Below are 17,318 nucleotides of genomic sequence, written 5' to 3' on the forward strand. Positions count from 1 at the left end.
TCATGGTGACTGAGTGTTCAGCGTCCTCTGTTGCACGTCTGTGGTGGCTTCTGGTGAATACCATACGGGTGGCCGATAAGAGCTGTCTCGATCGGCCCCACGGTGGGCGCCAAATGTTCTTACCGGAATTTGTCGTAGGGACGATCTTCCAAGTAAGATTGGTGAGCCTCCTTCACTGGTACGCTGATGCTCCAAGATGGGGGTGGTACCTGCAAAAGAGACTCTGATGCTAAAGTTAGGGTTTGTATGAGTAATAGTCTCGTATATGTAATGCACGTACCTTGGAGTGAATTAGGTTTGCTTTGGGCTTTGGGCCTGAGATAAGATATGATAGCAGATCTCGTCTGGGGCGAGATCTTCGGTGATCAGTGATTGGATAATGGATCTCGTATGGGCGAGATCCTCGGGAATCAGTTGTGATTCACCTGAAGGCCGAGCTGACGTCGTACGACGCGTGCCCGAGATCATCTTGCACTGTGATGCCGAGCTTGGAGCTCGGCTTCGCGATATGGTCAGTACATATACATATATATATATATATATATATATATATATATATATAATAGATTATTTAACAAGAAATTTTAAACAACAAAGAATAAAAAATAAAAATAAAAATACATGAAGTAAAATTCAAGTGTATAACACAAACTAAAATTCAAGCGTGCAGCACAAGTGAATAACACATAATAATAATAATAATAATAATAATAATAATAATAATAATAATAATAATAATAATAATAATAATAATAATATTGTAACAATAGTTTGTATAAACCTGATTTGAGGTCCTCAATGGATCAATTCAAACTATTCCCATCGATAATAATTCAAATTTGATTATTTACTTTTTTTTGTCAAACCTACCGTAACTAATTACATGTGTATGGTTAATTTACCTTGTGGCTCCCACGAGGGTGATGGCAACATGAAGAGGCATGCACGTAAACTAGAAGCACCTTAAAAAAGCCTCCACATACATATGCATAAAAAAATTGCATTGCGAAGAGAACGAGGAAACGTGGGGAAGGTGTAAACGTGTGAAGAAGGGTACGCTGAACTGAAAGGACAAAGTCCAAGTCTTCCTTCCAAACCCCAACTTTATATATCAAACAATATACCCTACCCTTCATTATATTTTAATTAATAATAATTATCATGCTTTCAATTACAACATCATCCTCATCATCATCATTTGCACCCATAGTTTCCCCTCTCAAAGTTAATCCTCCACCACCATGGAATATCATTAGTCTTCATCTCTCACTCTCTCTTCCATGGCCAAATCCTCTTCAAAACCCAAAACTTCCATTTTTCTATGCTGCTTTAGATCCTCTCCTGTTGAGGAATCAACCACAAAAGGGTCTCATCCTGCCTCAAAGATGACCAAGAAGAAGAAGAAGAGTAGTTGGTGTTCGTGGCCAAGGATTCGATTCAACAAGAACTCGGCTTACAAAACGGTGCCGCTTGAAGCCTCCTCAGTATCTCATCATGCTCATTACTCTAAGGCCAGGTCAAAGTCAACTCTTCAGAATAAGCCTCAACCTCCGGTGGCAACCCATCCTCCGCCGCCTCCAGTGCTCCCCGCCACACCCTATTATACGCCCACACAAGTATTTATTTTATTATTGAGCGAATAAATCTTCCATATTTTCATATAGTACTATCAATTTTCAATTCCTTTTGTGAATATGTTGTTATGTTGAGTACTTGAATTTATTTTTTTATTAATTAGTTTAACAAAAAAATTTACAAAATTATTAGATTTGAGTCATAATTAAACAAAATCACTTGAATTAGAATAAATATATATATGAAAACTTCAAGTTAGATTATTATTATTAATAATATTAATAAAAAATATTTTTAATTGAATAACTTTATTTTAAAAAATGCCGCTAGAAGGAGGGCTTGAACCTCCGACCTTGTGGTTAACAGCCACACGCTCTAACCAACTGAGCTATTCCAGCATGATTAATTATAAAAATGAAAAGGTAGAGGAAAAACATATGTAACGATATATAAGGAAGATATACATTTTACATATACATATTTTTAAGGTGTTTTTATCTTTATTAGTTACCTTTTTTTATCATTTTTATTTTTTAAGTAATTTCTCATTTCATTAAAATTTATAAACTTTTAAAAGTGAAACTTTTTATTTTTAATTTTATTTTCCCTCCATTTAAATAAACTGAGAAATGGATAGTTGTTTTTTTTATTTATAAATAGAATTATTTAGAGTGCATGAGGAAATTAATTTTGGATGAATAAGTTGTTATTGTTAATTCATGTGTCCAGACAAGGCATGGTGCGAGCAACGTAGAGGAGAGACAGGGTAGAGGTTCTCCAGCAGAGGCGAAACGGCAGGGCCGGCGGGTGTCGTCGTCAGTGCAAAGCCAAACGACATCGAAGAAGGCCAAAAACGCGAGGAGTTCGTACGACCCTGTGGTTGGCATGTCGGTGCTGGTGGTGACCTTAGTGATTATCATATTCTGGGGTCGTTTATGCGCCATCCTCTGCACTTCCCTCTGGTTGTACTGTACTCCGCGTTTCAGGAACATTGGTGCCGTAAACGACGATGACCGTCCGCATACGACCAAGTCAAACGACGGCTATTTTGATTCTGAGGAGTACAAGAAAAAAGTCATCATGGAGGGCCTTCTTGAGAGAAATCACAGACCCACCCTTTGAAGAGTCTTGCAATTAGGTAGGTGGTAATGGATATGAAAATCAAAAACAAAATTGTAAATTCAAAAAAAAAAAAGGTTACCCTACACATGTTAAACTAGTGTAAATTACTTTTTTTTTTCAATCATGATTTTGATTAAAATTTTAATTTTAACAAAATGATCAAAATCATCTGTAGAGACCATAAGCCAGCGGGTGTGTCTTTAATTTTACTAGTTTGATTGTTAATTTGATGCTATTATGGTGTTACTTTTTTATTTTTAGTGATGGCACTGTGTATGAGTTATTCAATATTGTTAATCGTTGTTTTAGCAATAAAAAGAAAATCTACATTGTAACATTGACTAGCGTATTTGGGTTTCTGTATATTAGAACTAACATAAAATAAAGTAAGAAATTAATAATAAGAGAATGTAAATAGTGTTTTAGGAGGTTGTCTAAACTTAATTATTTAGAAGCTTCATAAGATATTAATTAATTTGTTTGAACTGCTATTTAGTACCAAGAGTCTTGTCTGTCCTAAACAAGAAGATGATTGTATTATGTCTATGTTCAAAGAGGTTCAAATTAATCATTTCCTCTAAGAGGAAATGACTTGAAGACTTGACTCAGATGACCAATACTTTGACCCATCTATTAGAAGGTTTCAGTTAAATCATAACTTCTTATAAAACTTGTACTCAAAAAGTACCTCATCTAAAGAAAAAGTTGACAGTATCAAAAACGGCAAAGTACAATGATGTCAACTTTGCTTAAAAACTAAGCTAGTCACAACAAATCTATTTTAGTGGCTATAAAAGGAAGATTAAGGATACACATTATGGAAGCAAGCAAGATAAAAAAGATAATAAAAACACAAGCTATCAAGCTACAATCCTTGCTTCATGCTCTAATTTGTTCAGAGATCTTCACTTTAATATTTTGTATCAATCTTGTAATAGATACAAGAAGTGTGAATCTTCCTTAGTGAAAGATCCAACTTAGGAGAACATGTTGTAATCTTAGCAAAGTGCTAAGTTACAAAACCCATTTGTAAAACCATTCCTATCCAGATATGAGTTTGAAGAGGTGTAGGAAGGAATAAAGGAATCACAACAGTGGTTGTGTGATCTCATAGTAGGTGGTTGTGAAGTTGGTTTTCTCATCAAGTTATTGAGTGTACAATCTCAATAGGTGTCTGAATGTTTATCACTAACAATAGGTGGTTGTGTAGTGATGTTATTGTATTAGCAGGTGGCTGAATTGTGATTAAACAACAATTAGCTATGATAGTGAAAATCTCATAAGTTTGTTGGGGACTAGATGTAGTCCAATTAGGGTGAACTAGTGCAAAATTCTGTGCAATCTCTCCAACTCTATCCATTTACTTGTTTATTTACCTTACTGCATTTTGTATTTTATTGCTGCATAATCTGTTGAAAAAATAAGTTAACTCATAAACTATTTTCAAAAGAATACTCCAAGTTTAAATACTCAAAAGTTTACCTTTTGAAGAAAAAATTTCCATAAAAAAAACTGATTTAAAAAAAATAATTTAACCCCTTTTCTGGTAGCCTAACAGTCACTTCACTCACTCATTCCCCTTTACCTTGATGGATGCCAAACACTTGATGGAAATCTCCAAGAGCGTGTGTTAGAAGAGTTTGTGAGGCAACTCTTGTCTTACTAACATATTTATATAAAAAGATACTAAACTTTATCCTGTGTAATCAGTCGTAAAATTGCATTAATCCACTGTCAACCCTAAACCCTAAACTAGTCAGTAAAATTCCATTAATTCATCGTCAATTATTCCTATCTTGAAATTCAAATAATTATCTATTATAATTAAACTAGAAAATATTTCTTTTTATCAATAACTCTTGTTTTAAAAATAATCCCAATTGATTAAATTTAAAATTATTTATTAATTTATTATGAAAATTGGAATGTTACAAACCCAACCATATTAAGAAAAAAAATACAAACTTATCAACGTAAAATTGGGTTGGATCCTAAAATGGGTAAAATTTGACTTAACCTGACCCGTTTACACCCTTATCTTACATCATGCTAAAGTAATAAAGGGAGTGAGTAAAACATGTGTTCACAAAAGCAATAAAGAGTTTATAATGTCCTTTATCAACTCCAAACATATGCAAATGATGCCATTCAATTTCCCTACTTTTCTATCTCATGCATATGGTATCGTGTAAAGAACATTTGAAAGTGGAAGAGTACATATAGTCACAGCTCACCCTCTCACATGATAAGACCGACACTAACATTATTCAACTAGTATGATATCCTCCTAGTGACTAGTCAGCTAGGGTCACCTAGCTACAATAATACGTCTTAACTCATTATGAATCAACATGGACCATTGGGGTTTCTTTGCTAGATGTAATCTCCCCCCAAGGTTAGGGTTAAGACTGGTCTAACATATTTTAAGACCTAAAGCGAGTTTTGAAGTTAGACCTTTTTAAAGATGAGAAAGAAAATCAACAGTCATCCATAAAAAAAGGAACTTTTAGCAAAAAATTATAATACTAGAATCAAATCCCAGTTCGTACAATGTTAGGCTTAAATAATGATCAACAAACCAAAGTCAGTATTTTATAAGTAAAAAAAATATTTTGAGGGCCTAAAGTTAAGGCTTAGACAACCTTATGCTTGGGCCGACCCTAGTTAAGATTTACAACCCTTTGTAGCCTCCACTAGATAGGTTCATTAAATATTTTCTTAAAAACAACATTCCATCGTGATAATATACATCTAGTAATTTTTTTATGTTTCATAAGTTTTCACATGGAGGACCACAAAGGGCTGAACATGATCTCATAAGGTTTCACATTTAGGACCCTATTGTTACTATTGTATATTTTTTATATTTCAAAAAGGTTAACTAATTTATTCACAAAATTATATTAAATTTAAATTTAAACTCAAAACTATTATTTTATTAATTACAAGTTTTAATGTTCAATTAATATAAGTTTTAATAAGATATAATAATATAACCATTGTAGTTATAATTATTTTATCAATATTTTAAAATTAATTAATTTTTATTTTTATGATTAATCGTAGTAACAATGATTAGATTCTTTTTTTATAAATACCTGAGCACTCAAAAGAGTTGGATGCACTAAGCATCGCTCTCCCTTTTATTTTTGCTCTCAACTCTCTCTCCCTCTATTTTCAATCTTTTATGGATTAGGAGTTTGTCAGTTCTACACTCTCAATTTAAGTATTAGGAATATCCTATTGTATCTTACATGCATGGTGCATTCTACACTTGAAGAGTTTGATTTGAATTGTGATGCGTTTAATTTGATTTGTGATCTCAACAACCTACAACAATAATTACAAATCAAAGTTTCATTCAAATAATAACAATATACAATAATATTCTTGTACATTTTTTTTATCATCATTCATAGCATATTCATATATATCATTCAAATCATACACACAACATTGTTAACAAGTCATAAATTCATTAGGTTAAAACATAAAAATAGGAGATCCACGCTAGGTTTAGGTTTAGGCTTAAGAGACTTCTCATTAGAGTATTTTTTAGAGTCAAAAAGGACAAAAGTTGGATTTTTTTTAAGTTAGATTGGATCATTATAATCCTTTTTATTTATTTATTTTAAATATTTTAATTATAGAAACTTATTTCATTTCAAAGCCTAAATATTTCTAAATTATTTATTTAATTAAAACTATGACATAATATTTAATTATAAAAATTAGAATGTTATAAAGACAAACCAGATTAAGAATGTGTAGTAAGTTTGACGGTATATTGGATACTAAATTAATAATGTTTACACGTATAAGAATTGATTTATTTTACTTACAAGGATCAAATTGAAAATTTACATTCCATATAGGGACTAAATTACATATTTAATCTAATTTAATAATTATATTACTTTCTAATATATTTCTTAGAAAATATCATTAACATATCCCTTCAAGAATGAGAAAATTCACTTTGAATACACAAATTTTTTCTTCGATAGACAACCGGATTGTTCGTTGCCGGTTTCACGGCGGCGTTTTCTGAATGACGTCTTCTGTGTAAATTGTAATGTATGCGAAGACCAATCAATATAAAAAATTAAAGTCAAAGATTGCGAACAAATATATATATATATATATATATATATATATATATATATATATATATATATATATATATATATATATATATATATATGCCGGGAGTTATAATTACACCGATGTAATTTTTATTAAGTATTATATCGCTGAAAAATTTTATATTAAATGTGAATTTTGTAAATCCAACCGTAAAATTGAAAGTTCATATCACTTTATAAGTGTATATAAATTTTGTTAAAATTAAATGATAACTTGAAAATAATCAAAATGTTCATATTTTAATGTATTTTAAAATGAATATATTACGTCAATCTTACGGTTGAATTTACAAAATTCACATTTAATATAAAGTTATTGAGCAGTGTAATACTTAGTAAAAGTTATGCAATGTAATTATAACTCCCTATATATATATATATATATATATATTTATTTATTTATTTATAGATAAATGCTATTCTTCCCTTCGGCATGCTATCTTACGGTATTAATAATAAATAATTGGCATTTAATTTATAGGATAAATTATTTTTATATTAAGCATCTAACCATCTAATTTTTATATATAAAATGTAACTATCTAATTTTATTTTTTTCTTTCAAATATTATATGTTTTATTTTTATATATTTTAACGGAAAAAAAAGTCACTCACTAGAAATTGAGGGTTTTTTTTTATTTTTTTTTACTGTTTATTAGTGTAATGTAAATTAAGTTTTGGATTTTATAAATTTAGTTTAAAAATTTTTCCAAAATTTAGTTGGTTTTTGTTTTGTGCTTGTTTTTTATTTTTAAATTTGGTTCTATAATTTTTCAATTTTTTCTATTTGATTTAACGGTCAATTAAATGACAATGAAAAAATAAATAAAAAATAAAAAATAAAAAATTGAAAAATTAAATTAAAAGAAGTAAAACTAATACTCTTATCTTACAAGGCGAAAAAGTTATTTAAATCTATTCATAATTAAAAAATTGAATTAATTAAAAATAAGTACGAAAGCTTAATTAATCCTTATTTTGGAGAGATAATTTTTTTTTTTTGGGATTGAAATAGATTATTACTCAGAATCTTACATTCGAACTCATAAATAATAAAAAAAATGAGTTAAATTGAGGTAATTTATTGGTTATCTTTTTATTTAACAGTGTTATTAAAAATTTTGTGAATCCTTTTATTAGAAGAGTTAAAATTTAAGTATTTTATAATGTTTTTAATTCAAATTGCTTTTATATCTTAAAATATTTAATATTTATGTTTTGGGGTAAAAGGGTGTGACAAATTTGGTGATAGTTCAAAACATCTTATCTTATATTATGGAAAGTGTTAACATTGGAGCGATTTTTGCACAAAAAGTCTGACCAAATGGAAGACAATATGCTTAATTTTGGTTGGATTAAAAAATAAGGGTTAAAATGACATTTCATGATGTCATTAATTATAATGTTAATTTCTTTTAATTTTTTTTGTTGAAATTATACATGATAAATAATTATCTTATTATATAAAGTTGTTAATATTTAAACAATTTCTCCCTCTCCAATGTCCATCCAAATGGGGGACAATTTGGTAAATTTCTATTTGATCAAAATAAAAGTTAATATGACATTATCTAATGCTATTAATTAGTTTTAATTGTTGGTTGAAATTATAATAATAAATAACTACTATTTTAGGATGTGCAATCAATGCACATTTAAAATGTATATTCTACATATAAATAATAATTATTATGTTTGAATATATAAATTATATTTAAAATTTATATAAGTAGATATTTTTAAAATTATAAAATATCTTTTAAATTTATGATAAATAATTTATATTATAAAATAGATTTTTTTATTTATTGGTAAATTATTTTAAAATATTAAAATTTAATTCATAAATAATTATGATATATAAAAATTGTATTAGATAAGAAGTTAAAAAAACTTAATCTATAAGAATTTTTTTTTAAAAACATTTCAATATTATATATAATTTATATTTAATATATAAGAGTTGATTATAAAACTAAATTAATTGAATCTAATATATGGTTGGTATAAATATAAAGTTAGAGCTTTGATTAATGTTATTGCTTTCGATCACATTTTTTTTTGTTGGAATTGTATGAATAATTGAATATACATTGCGTTTAAAGAGAGGTAATTTAATTTAGTTATATATATATATATATATAACCTTTTTTGTATTTTTCATATATGATAAGTAGTACTAATCTTATTATATAAAATTGTTAATATATAAAATTGTTAACACTAGAATAATTTCCTCTATAAAAAAGTCTGGTAAAATAAGAGACAATTTGATAAATTTTTGTTGGCTCAAAATACAAGTCTCCCTCCACCATCATGGTCACTTATTGTGTCGTCCTCCATCCCACTCTATGGTGGCGTTGCCTTCCACTAGTGCCATGGTTAGACACTGAAAGTTTGCCCTGGTCTCTGACTTGAGATATGGAACTGTTCAAATTTTGGGTGGAAATTAGATTAGGATGTATGAGGGTATATGAGAAAATAAACTGCAGTATAAGTTTATAGAATGGTCATCAATAATGTTGTATAGTGGGCCACATGTAATATTGGTCCACCTAAGAATTCGTCTTGATTAATCTTATAGACCACAATGTGTGTTAAAAATAATATATTAAGAAATGTATTGTTAGTAATCTAAATTATATAAAAGAGTGTTATAAACAAATTTTCAATAGTTTTTATCAATAAAAAAAATTATAGAATGGTAATTATTAGGTGAACTACAATGGTTCAAAGTTTTTTTAGAATAATGTCTTTGTCAGAGTTGAAGTATATTTAAAACTAAAATTATAAGTCGATCAGATTTATTTAATAAGAGTTGAGATTCAAAGTGTTTTATTTTTATTATTGTCTTAATTAAATCACTACTAGAAAAACACTGTTTAACATCATTATATCTACATTAGTTTCAATAGAAACGATGTAAATAAGAAACGCGATGGCAGTTTTGTAAATAAATAAAAGATGTAAGCATATTTACATTGGTTTTGTGGAGAAACGATATAGATGTGAAAAATTCTACATCGATTTTGTCACTGACCGATGTAGAAATGGAATCACAAAATTATTCTGTAACGTAGAGAGTAGATTTCAGAGTTTAGTTGACTTTAGAGAGAAGAGTATATAAGGGTTTCTCTGAGAAGGGAACTTCATAAGTTCATTTTCAAAGAAAGCTAGAGAGAAATTTTAGAGAGAAGGACTCTCGAACAGTGAGCTCCTTTCTCTCCCAAATTTATCTGTTTGATTCCTCTTCTCTTCTAGATCACTAACTCTTTCTGTCTTGTCTTGGAATTCAGGCTAGGAAGCTTGCTTTTGGGGGATTGAAGTCTGGGAGTCGAGCTTTGGAGGAAACTTTTTCTTCTTCTCATTTCTTGGCTATTCTAAGCCAATTTTCAGGTGAGGGAAGCTAGAATATTTGTTGTTTCGTTACATGTGAGTTTAGAAACTCAATTGATGCATGAGTGTTGAGAATCCATGATTGGATTGGAGAAATTGCTCATTTTTCGGGGTTTTGGGAAAAATGAGGGTTTTTGATGATTTGATGCATATGTTAGATGCATGTTGGATCCATGATTGTTTTCGAATTGTATGGAGCTCATGCATTGTATTTCTTGGTTTGCATGTGATTGGAATTTTCTGATTTTTAGGTGCTGGAGGGAATTTTTGAAGTTTTGGAGAGGCTACTATTTGGATTTATGTCGGGCGCAGTTCTTGGCACCAAGCATGCCTTCATTAGAGGCAACCATTTCAAACTCACGCCGGGCGCGAGGCTAGTCATGCTAGACGTGAACTGAAATGGAGGTCTCTAGATGGGTTCGCGCTGGGCATGAGAGGAACCACGCCGAGCGCGATATCAGATAGTGACTTCAAGGGCATTTTTTTGGTATGGCATCGGGCACAGGTTAGGTGCGCCGGGCGTGGAGAGACTCTGGATGGTCTCTGTTTGGAGCACGCCATGCGCAAGGTGAGCGCACTAGGTGTGGAGACTCTTATGAGTCTCTACCTCAAGGACGCTGGGCGCGAGCTGAGCGCACCGGGCATCGATAAGTTTCAGGACTCTCTAGTTGGGTCTAGGCTGGGAGCAAGTTGAGCACGTCGGGCATGGAAGAGCTTAGAGCTCTTGGGTTAGATGTTAGGTTGGGCGTGATTTGGTTGCTTTAGATATGAGTGGGTTTGATACTTTTGGATTGAAAATGATGCTTATGCATGTTTAAAGTTGAAGTTTTGATCATGTATGTATGATATATGATGTGTGGTGGTGTTTGATTCATATGTATATATGCTTAGTGAAGATATGTATGAATGTTTAAATATGATATGACATGTGTATATGTTCATATGAGAATGATATTGATCGTGATGGTGGGTAGGCCATGTATGATGTATGATGCATTATTGCATGTGATGCCTTATGGCATGTGTCTAGCCTAGGACTTTAGGAGAGGGAAACATTTTCAAAATGGAAGAGTTCAAATAGAGTCTCTTGAGAGTGGTGCTTGGATAGGCCACTGATTATGAGAGTGATGCTCCGGTAGGCCATTGGTTTTGGGTGAGAGTGGTGCTCAAGTAGGCCACTGGTTTGGGTGAGTCTCCTCTAAGTCCTTAGCTAGTGTTGGAGCGGAGTATAAGGTCGAGGGTTATTCCCTTAACCAAGTACTGGGGAAGGTGTGTGGTTCCTTGCGGATAGTCGATGGACGAACCCCACGAGTGACTTGGTGATGCATGTAAAGGTCGTGGTAAGCCTGTACCCAGCTATGCTATACCTGACGATGGAACCGAACTTCTAATTGTGTAAGTGACATCATCCGAGTAAACCCGAGTGAGGATTTATATCCTGTTTAGCTGTGACCGAGCGGGCGCATTGGGCGTGAAAACGGTTGGGGTGGTTTCGGTAGGATGGGATGTCACTTATGCTGCTCTGCTATTAGGGAGATCTTCTAGGTGTATGTGTGATGACGCATTAGATGATTGATATGCGTTGATATGTGTCATGAGTTGCATGCATATCATGATTGCTATGATGATGAGGTGCATGGTGTTTGACTTCATGTTTTATTAATTGATGAATGATTGAGATGGAAGTTCCTGTGGGACTTGATTTGGGTGAATTGGTAGTATAGATTGATATTTTGTACTTGTATGATTGATTTTTGAACTCTAGCTTACCCTTTTGTTTCCATGTTCATGGACTGCGATGATCATACCTTGTGTGGGAGCAGGTCAGGGCTAGCTTAGAGTTGAGATGACTGCTATGAGAGAAGGAGTTTTATTCTTGTGTCAGAGTTACCTTCTTGGGTAACTGTTGTGTGTGCTTGACCGACACTAGGAGGTTATGATTTTGGGATGACTGTACATATATGGTGATGTGCTATATTTTGTACATAGAAACGTAGTTATTATATTTATATTTATACACCTGTATGTATGAGTTGTTCAGTTTCTATATTCTCTTAGTTCACTAGTAGTAGTATGCAATTCTACAAAGTGTAGGGACCATGGCGGGTCGTTACATATTCTACATCAGGTTTAAATCTGACCAATGTAGAAGTGAAAGCAAATTTCTACGACATTCATCACACGCAACTGAACCCTCTCGACATAACACTCTCGCGAACTCTTTTGGTGCTGACCTTCGACTCACAAAAACCCTAGTTGTTAGTGCGGGTCGTTACATATTCTACATCGAGTTTAAATCTAACATGTTTTATGCATACCTAGTTAATTAGTGTGGTTGTTGAACTCAAACATAATAGTCTTTTTCTATAATATGGGTGAGTGATGCAAACGTTTCCATGGGATTAGAATTAGAACCAGGTCCACGGTCATAGTTTTCTATTATTGATTAACTTTATGTTGGTCTAGTCATTTACTTTTGGTCAATTAATTAATTCATATAATTAAAAGACTGAAATGGCAACATGGAAAATGTTACATCTTATAATTGACGAATGCATGTATCAAAATTGTTTAATTTAATAAATAGTTTTTGTCATCTACTTGGTGTGGTTCAGGAAAAGGAGAGTTCGAAACATGCTCTTGGCAGAAGAACTTGGAGTTATTCCACGCGGTTCTTGGAGGCTTAGGACAATTTGGAGTAGCAAGAGCGAGAATTGCACCAAAACTCCCTTCTTTTTTGTAACGTTTTCATGAACCTCTTTACCACAATGTTATATTTTTCAAATAATTAAGAGAGTTAATGTAATGTTTAAGGAATATTAGTGTAATATTTTTCAAATAATTAAGAGGATTATTGTAGGGATTATCATATTTGGAATTATTTTTCCTATCACATTTGGATTTCTATTTCATTTTTATGGTTATGTTGCTTATAGGTGTCATAAATATTTATTTGTTTCATTAAAATTTATACATAAGTATGTATATTATAATTTGTTTCTGTAGATTATCGTATTTTGTCTAAAATTTATATATATATATATATATATATATATATATATATATATATGTATATATATATTCATTACAGGTAATTAGAAAGAATATAAAATTATAAATTTATGCATAAATCTACATCGATTTTCCTGAGAATCGATGTAAATTTATACATAAATCTACATCAATTCTCCTAAGAATTGATGTAAATTTATGCATATATTTACATCGGTTCTCAAGAGAACCGATGTAGATTTATGTATAATCTACATTTTTTAAACCGATGTAAAAATGTATACATTTTCTAAGTCGCTCTATTCTACATCGATTTTAGAACCGATGTAGATAACTTCACAAAACTGATGTAGAATATGCATCCTATAGTAGTGAATATTTTAAAGTTCTTGCAATTTTTTGTTTTACTTGTAAATTTGGTTAAAAGTTGTTTATGTTTAAAAAAAAGTTTGGTTAAAAAGTTGTACAAGCAAATGATGTTTGCTTATGACCTTAGTCATATTTTACAGTTTGATTTATCTAACCAAGAATTAGTCAGTTTTAGTATTTAAGTACCTATCGGAAATGTTTTATGTATGCAAAATTGAGTTCATAACTTAAATGTATCATATCAGTTTATGTGACAAATTCTCTAAACTTCTATCTTCTATCATATTTTTCCTTTACTTTCTATATGTTACATTTATCCAAATTCTATTTAATCTAACTCTTATTTCTCTATTGTCTAATTTTTATTTCATCATCATCGTCATCAAAAAGATACTACTTTTTTTTCTTCATTTTTTTTCTTTCTCATTTCTCTATTGTCTAATTTTTATTTCATCATGGTACTACTTTTCTCACTTCCTTTTGTTTTTCTCTTCTATCCTTTATATTATATATTTATATTCTATCTAATCTATCTCTTATCCTCTTTCTTTAATTTTCCTCCTTCTCCCACTATTCTCAATTTGTCACACATTTTATCTATAATATTATTTTTATTGTTCTTCTATATTTGTATTGAGTAACAAATAACTTAAACTTATATTTAATTAATAAATTAATAATTATATAAATAATCATATTAACTAATAATTAAGAGATGAAATTTAATTAAATTGTTTGCTATAAAAAAATAAAATACCAAAAATAAAAACATTTTTTTTGCCAAAATTATAATGTAAATTACATTTAATATGCCATTATATATGAATTAATGATTTTATTAACTAAGAGATTAAATTTTGTTAAACTTTCAGTTACAAAAAAAATTAATTTTAGTTATAAATAAAAATGAAGTAATATTAATTAATTTTAATTTACTATTTAAGAAATTTAATTTGATTAAATTCTCTATTTTAAAAAATAATTAATATTAATATTAATGCTAATTATGAATCATTATTAAAAAAATTGTTTTTGTCAAAACCTAATAATCATTATTAATTGACATTTATGCTCATTATATATAAAACTTATATAATTCTTTTTAATTCGTGCATCGTGCAAATCTATGTCTAGTTTGTGTTGATTTGCCCCCACCTTACCACATGAGATGGGCACATTCACTTGCATACTCCTCTTTCTTTTAACCATCATCATTATGAAAGCCCTCACTTCACTGCTATTTCCAAATAGAAGCAAAACAAATGACAAGCTCCCACCAGGACCTATTGGTCTTCCCATAGTTGGAAATCTCCACCAACTAGGTGCCAAGCCCCACCAAACCTTGGCCTCTCTAGCAAACACTTATGGCCCAATAATGAGCCTCAAATTAGGCCAAATCACCACCATAGTGATGTCCTCAGTAGAAATGGCCAAAGAGGTTCTCCTAATCCATGACCAGTTCTTATCAAACAGAAAAATCCCTGATGCAATGAAAGGTGCTAACCATGATGAGTACGGCTTGCCCTTCATTCCAGTCTCACATCGCTGGAGAGACTTGAGAAAATTATGTAATGGCCTATTGTTTTCTAACAAGAACTTAGTTGCCAGTGAAGGGCTTAGGCGCAACAAGGTTAAGGAGCTTCTCAGTGACATCCACCAAAGCAGCTTGAGGGGTGAAGCAGTGGATATTGGAAGGTTGGCTTTTAAGACAACCATTAACTTGTTGTCAAACACGATTTACTCAAAGGATTTGGTTCACTCTACAAATAAGGCAGGAGAAATCAAGGAGTTAGTGGCAAATATCATGAAGGAGGTTGGAAGGCCAAATTTGGCAGATTGTTTCCCAGTGTTGAAGGTGGTTGACCCTCATGGCATCAGAAGGCGCACGGGTAATTACTTTTGGAAGTTGTTGACCATATTCAAGAGCTTGGTTGACCAAAGGTTGAAGCAAAGGAAAGATGCTACTTACTGCACCAAAAATGACATGTTAGATGCTATTCTCAACAATGGTCAAGACAACAATCAAGAAATGTATAAGGATAAGATTGAACGTTTGTCAGTGGTATTACTATTTCCTTTCTTTTCCCCTTACTGCTATATAGTTAATAATTCTAAATCTTCTCACACTAGTCTTCTTACTACACTAAGAAATTATAATGTTTGGATGTTTCAAGATGAGTTTGATTGTGTTGGTGTAAATAACTTTATATTATCAACTAGTTAGAAATTAAAGACAACCTTCAAATAATTACAACAAAAGTTAATGATAAGTTGAATTAATCATTTGGCCTTTAACCGTCATAAAAATATCCAACTAGCTGATTATGGGTTTTTGGTAGGACTTGTTTGTGGCAGGAACAGATACGATAACATCTACAGTAGAATGGGCAATGGCTGAGTTACTTCATAACCCGAATATCATGGCAAAGGCAAAGGCAGAGCTATATAGGAGTATAGGCAAAGGTAAGGTTGTGGAAGAATCAGACATTGGTAAACTCCCTTACTTGCAAGCAATAGTGAAAGAGACTTTCAGGTTGCACCCAGCAGCTCCACTTTTGCTACCTAGACAAGTTGAAGTGGAGTTGAAGATGCATGGATACACAATCCCAAAGGGCGCACAAGTGTTAGTTAATGTGTGGGCCATTGGTAGAGACCCAAATTTATGGGACAATCCTTGTTTGTTTTCACCAGAGAGGTTCTTGGGGTCAGAAATTGACTTTAGAGGAAGGAGTTTTGAGCTCACACCATTTGGTGGTGGGAGGAGAATATGCCCTGGCTTGCCATTGGCCATAAGATTGTTGTTCTTAATGTTGGGTTCACTTATCAATTCCTTTGATTGGGAGCTTCAGGGTGGTGTCAAACCACATGATATGAATATGGATGACAAGTTTGGACTAACCTTAGAGAAGGCTCAACCTGTGCTAGTTGTTCCGATTAAAACAACCAATTAAATGGTTTATGTGATATGGCAAAGTAGTTTTATCTTTTTTTTTTTCTTCCTTTTTTCATTTACACCATGTTTTGTTTAGTCCTTGTAATAAATGTAGTGTATTGCTCTATCCTAGTTTCATAAATTTGCAAGTGAATTATATAATGTTCTAACTCCATGAGAAATATGACTAATTATTTTGTCATTCTAGAATTACAAGATTTTTATCGGTAGGGAGTTCTAGTAGTATGTACATGATTTTATCTATGAAACCTTAGTGTTGTTATTGTAATTCTGAAAAATTAAAAAATTATATGCATATATTGTTTAGTTGTAATTAAAATATTGTAATTTTGATTTTGAATAAAGATATATATATATATATATATTATAAATTTTATTTATATATTAAAGAAATTTAATAGTGTAATAATTAAGTATTGATTGTGGATTTTGAAAGGAAGGATGATAGATTCAAATCTTATCTTTACATTTGATCATTTTTTTTCTATTTTTTTTTCATATATTACATCATCATGTTACGTCATTGTTTACTTCCTTCACCACATTAACAATATGTCTTTATATGGATGTAATTCCTCAATGTCACATCATCTATTATGTCACTCGCCAGTGTCATATTAAAAAAGTTATTATATTTTTAACAAAAGATTAGACACTAAAATTGTATAATTTATATACTTGAAAACTTAATTCATTTAATTAAAACGTGTTGGATCAAAATCGCATAATTATAATACTTGAGAGA

The 17,318-nt window shown here is 31.0% G+C and overlaps 2 protein-coding genes and 1 non-coding gene across 3 annotated transcripts; 2 read left to right on the forward strand and 1 right to left on the reverse strand.

The window, feature by feature from the left end:
- Positions 1-1,041: 1,041 nt before the first annotated feature.
- Positions 1,042-3,034, forward strand: LOC109798014 (uncharacterized). The gene is made up of 2 exons (XM_020358202.3): positions 1,042-1,616; positions 2,305-3,034. Exons 1-2 carry the CDS (start codon positions 1,281-1,283, stop codon positions 2,695-2,697), a joined length of 729 nt encoding a protein of 242 aa, XP_020213791.2. The 5' UTR covers positions 1,042-1,280; the 3' UTR covers positions 2,698-3,034.
- Positions 1,900-1,973, reverse strand: TRNAN-GUU (transfer RNA asparagine (anticodon GUU)). The gene has a single exon. It is a non-coding gene; the product is annotated as a tRNA-Asn (tRNA).
- An 11,683-nt stretch (positions 3,035-14,717) lies between the features above and the next one.
- Positions 14,718-16,734, forward strand: LOC109797660 (geraniol 8-hydroxylase). The gene is made up of 2 exons (XM_020357766.3): positions 14,718-15,682; positions 15,960-16,734. The coding sequence occupies exons 1-2, from the start codon at positions 14,789-14,791 to the stop codon at positions 16,569-16,571; spliced, it is 1,506 nt and encodes a 501-aa protein (XP_020213355.1). The 5' UTR covers positions 14,718-14,788; the 3' UTR covers positions 16,572-16,734.
- The last annotated feature ends 584 nt before the right edge of the window (positions 16,735-17,318 follow it).

Source organism: Cajanus cajan, chromosome 11, assembly GCF_000230855.2.
Source record: "Cajanus cajan strain Asha chromosome 11, NIPB_CcT2T_4, whole genome shotgun sequence".
Taxonomy (NCBI): domain Eukaryota; kingdom Viridiplantae; phylum Streptophyta; class Magnoliopsida; order Fabales; family Fabaceae; genus Cajanus; species Cajanus cajan.

Coding starts and splice junctions, on each gene's coding strand:
- LOC109798014 (XM_020358202.3), top strand. CDS start 1,281: ATGGCCAAATCCTCTTCAAAACCCAAAACTTCCATTTTTCTATGCTGC. Junction 1,617..2,304: donor CCTATTATACGCCCACACAA/GTATTTATTTTA, acceptor TCATGTGTCCAG/ACAAGGCATGGTGCGAGCAA.
- LOC109797660 (XM_020357766.3), top strand. CDS start 14,789: ATGGGCACATTCACTTGCATACTCCTCTTTCTTTTAACCATCATCATT. Junction 15,683..15,959: donor AGATTGAACGTTTGTCAGTG/GTATTACTATTT, acceptor GGTTTTTGGTAG/GACTTGTTTGTGGCAGGAAC.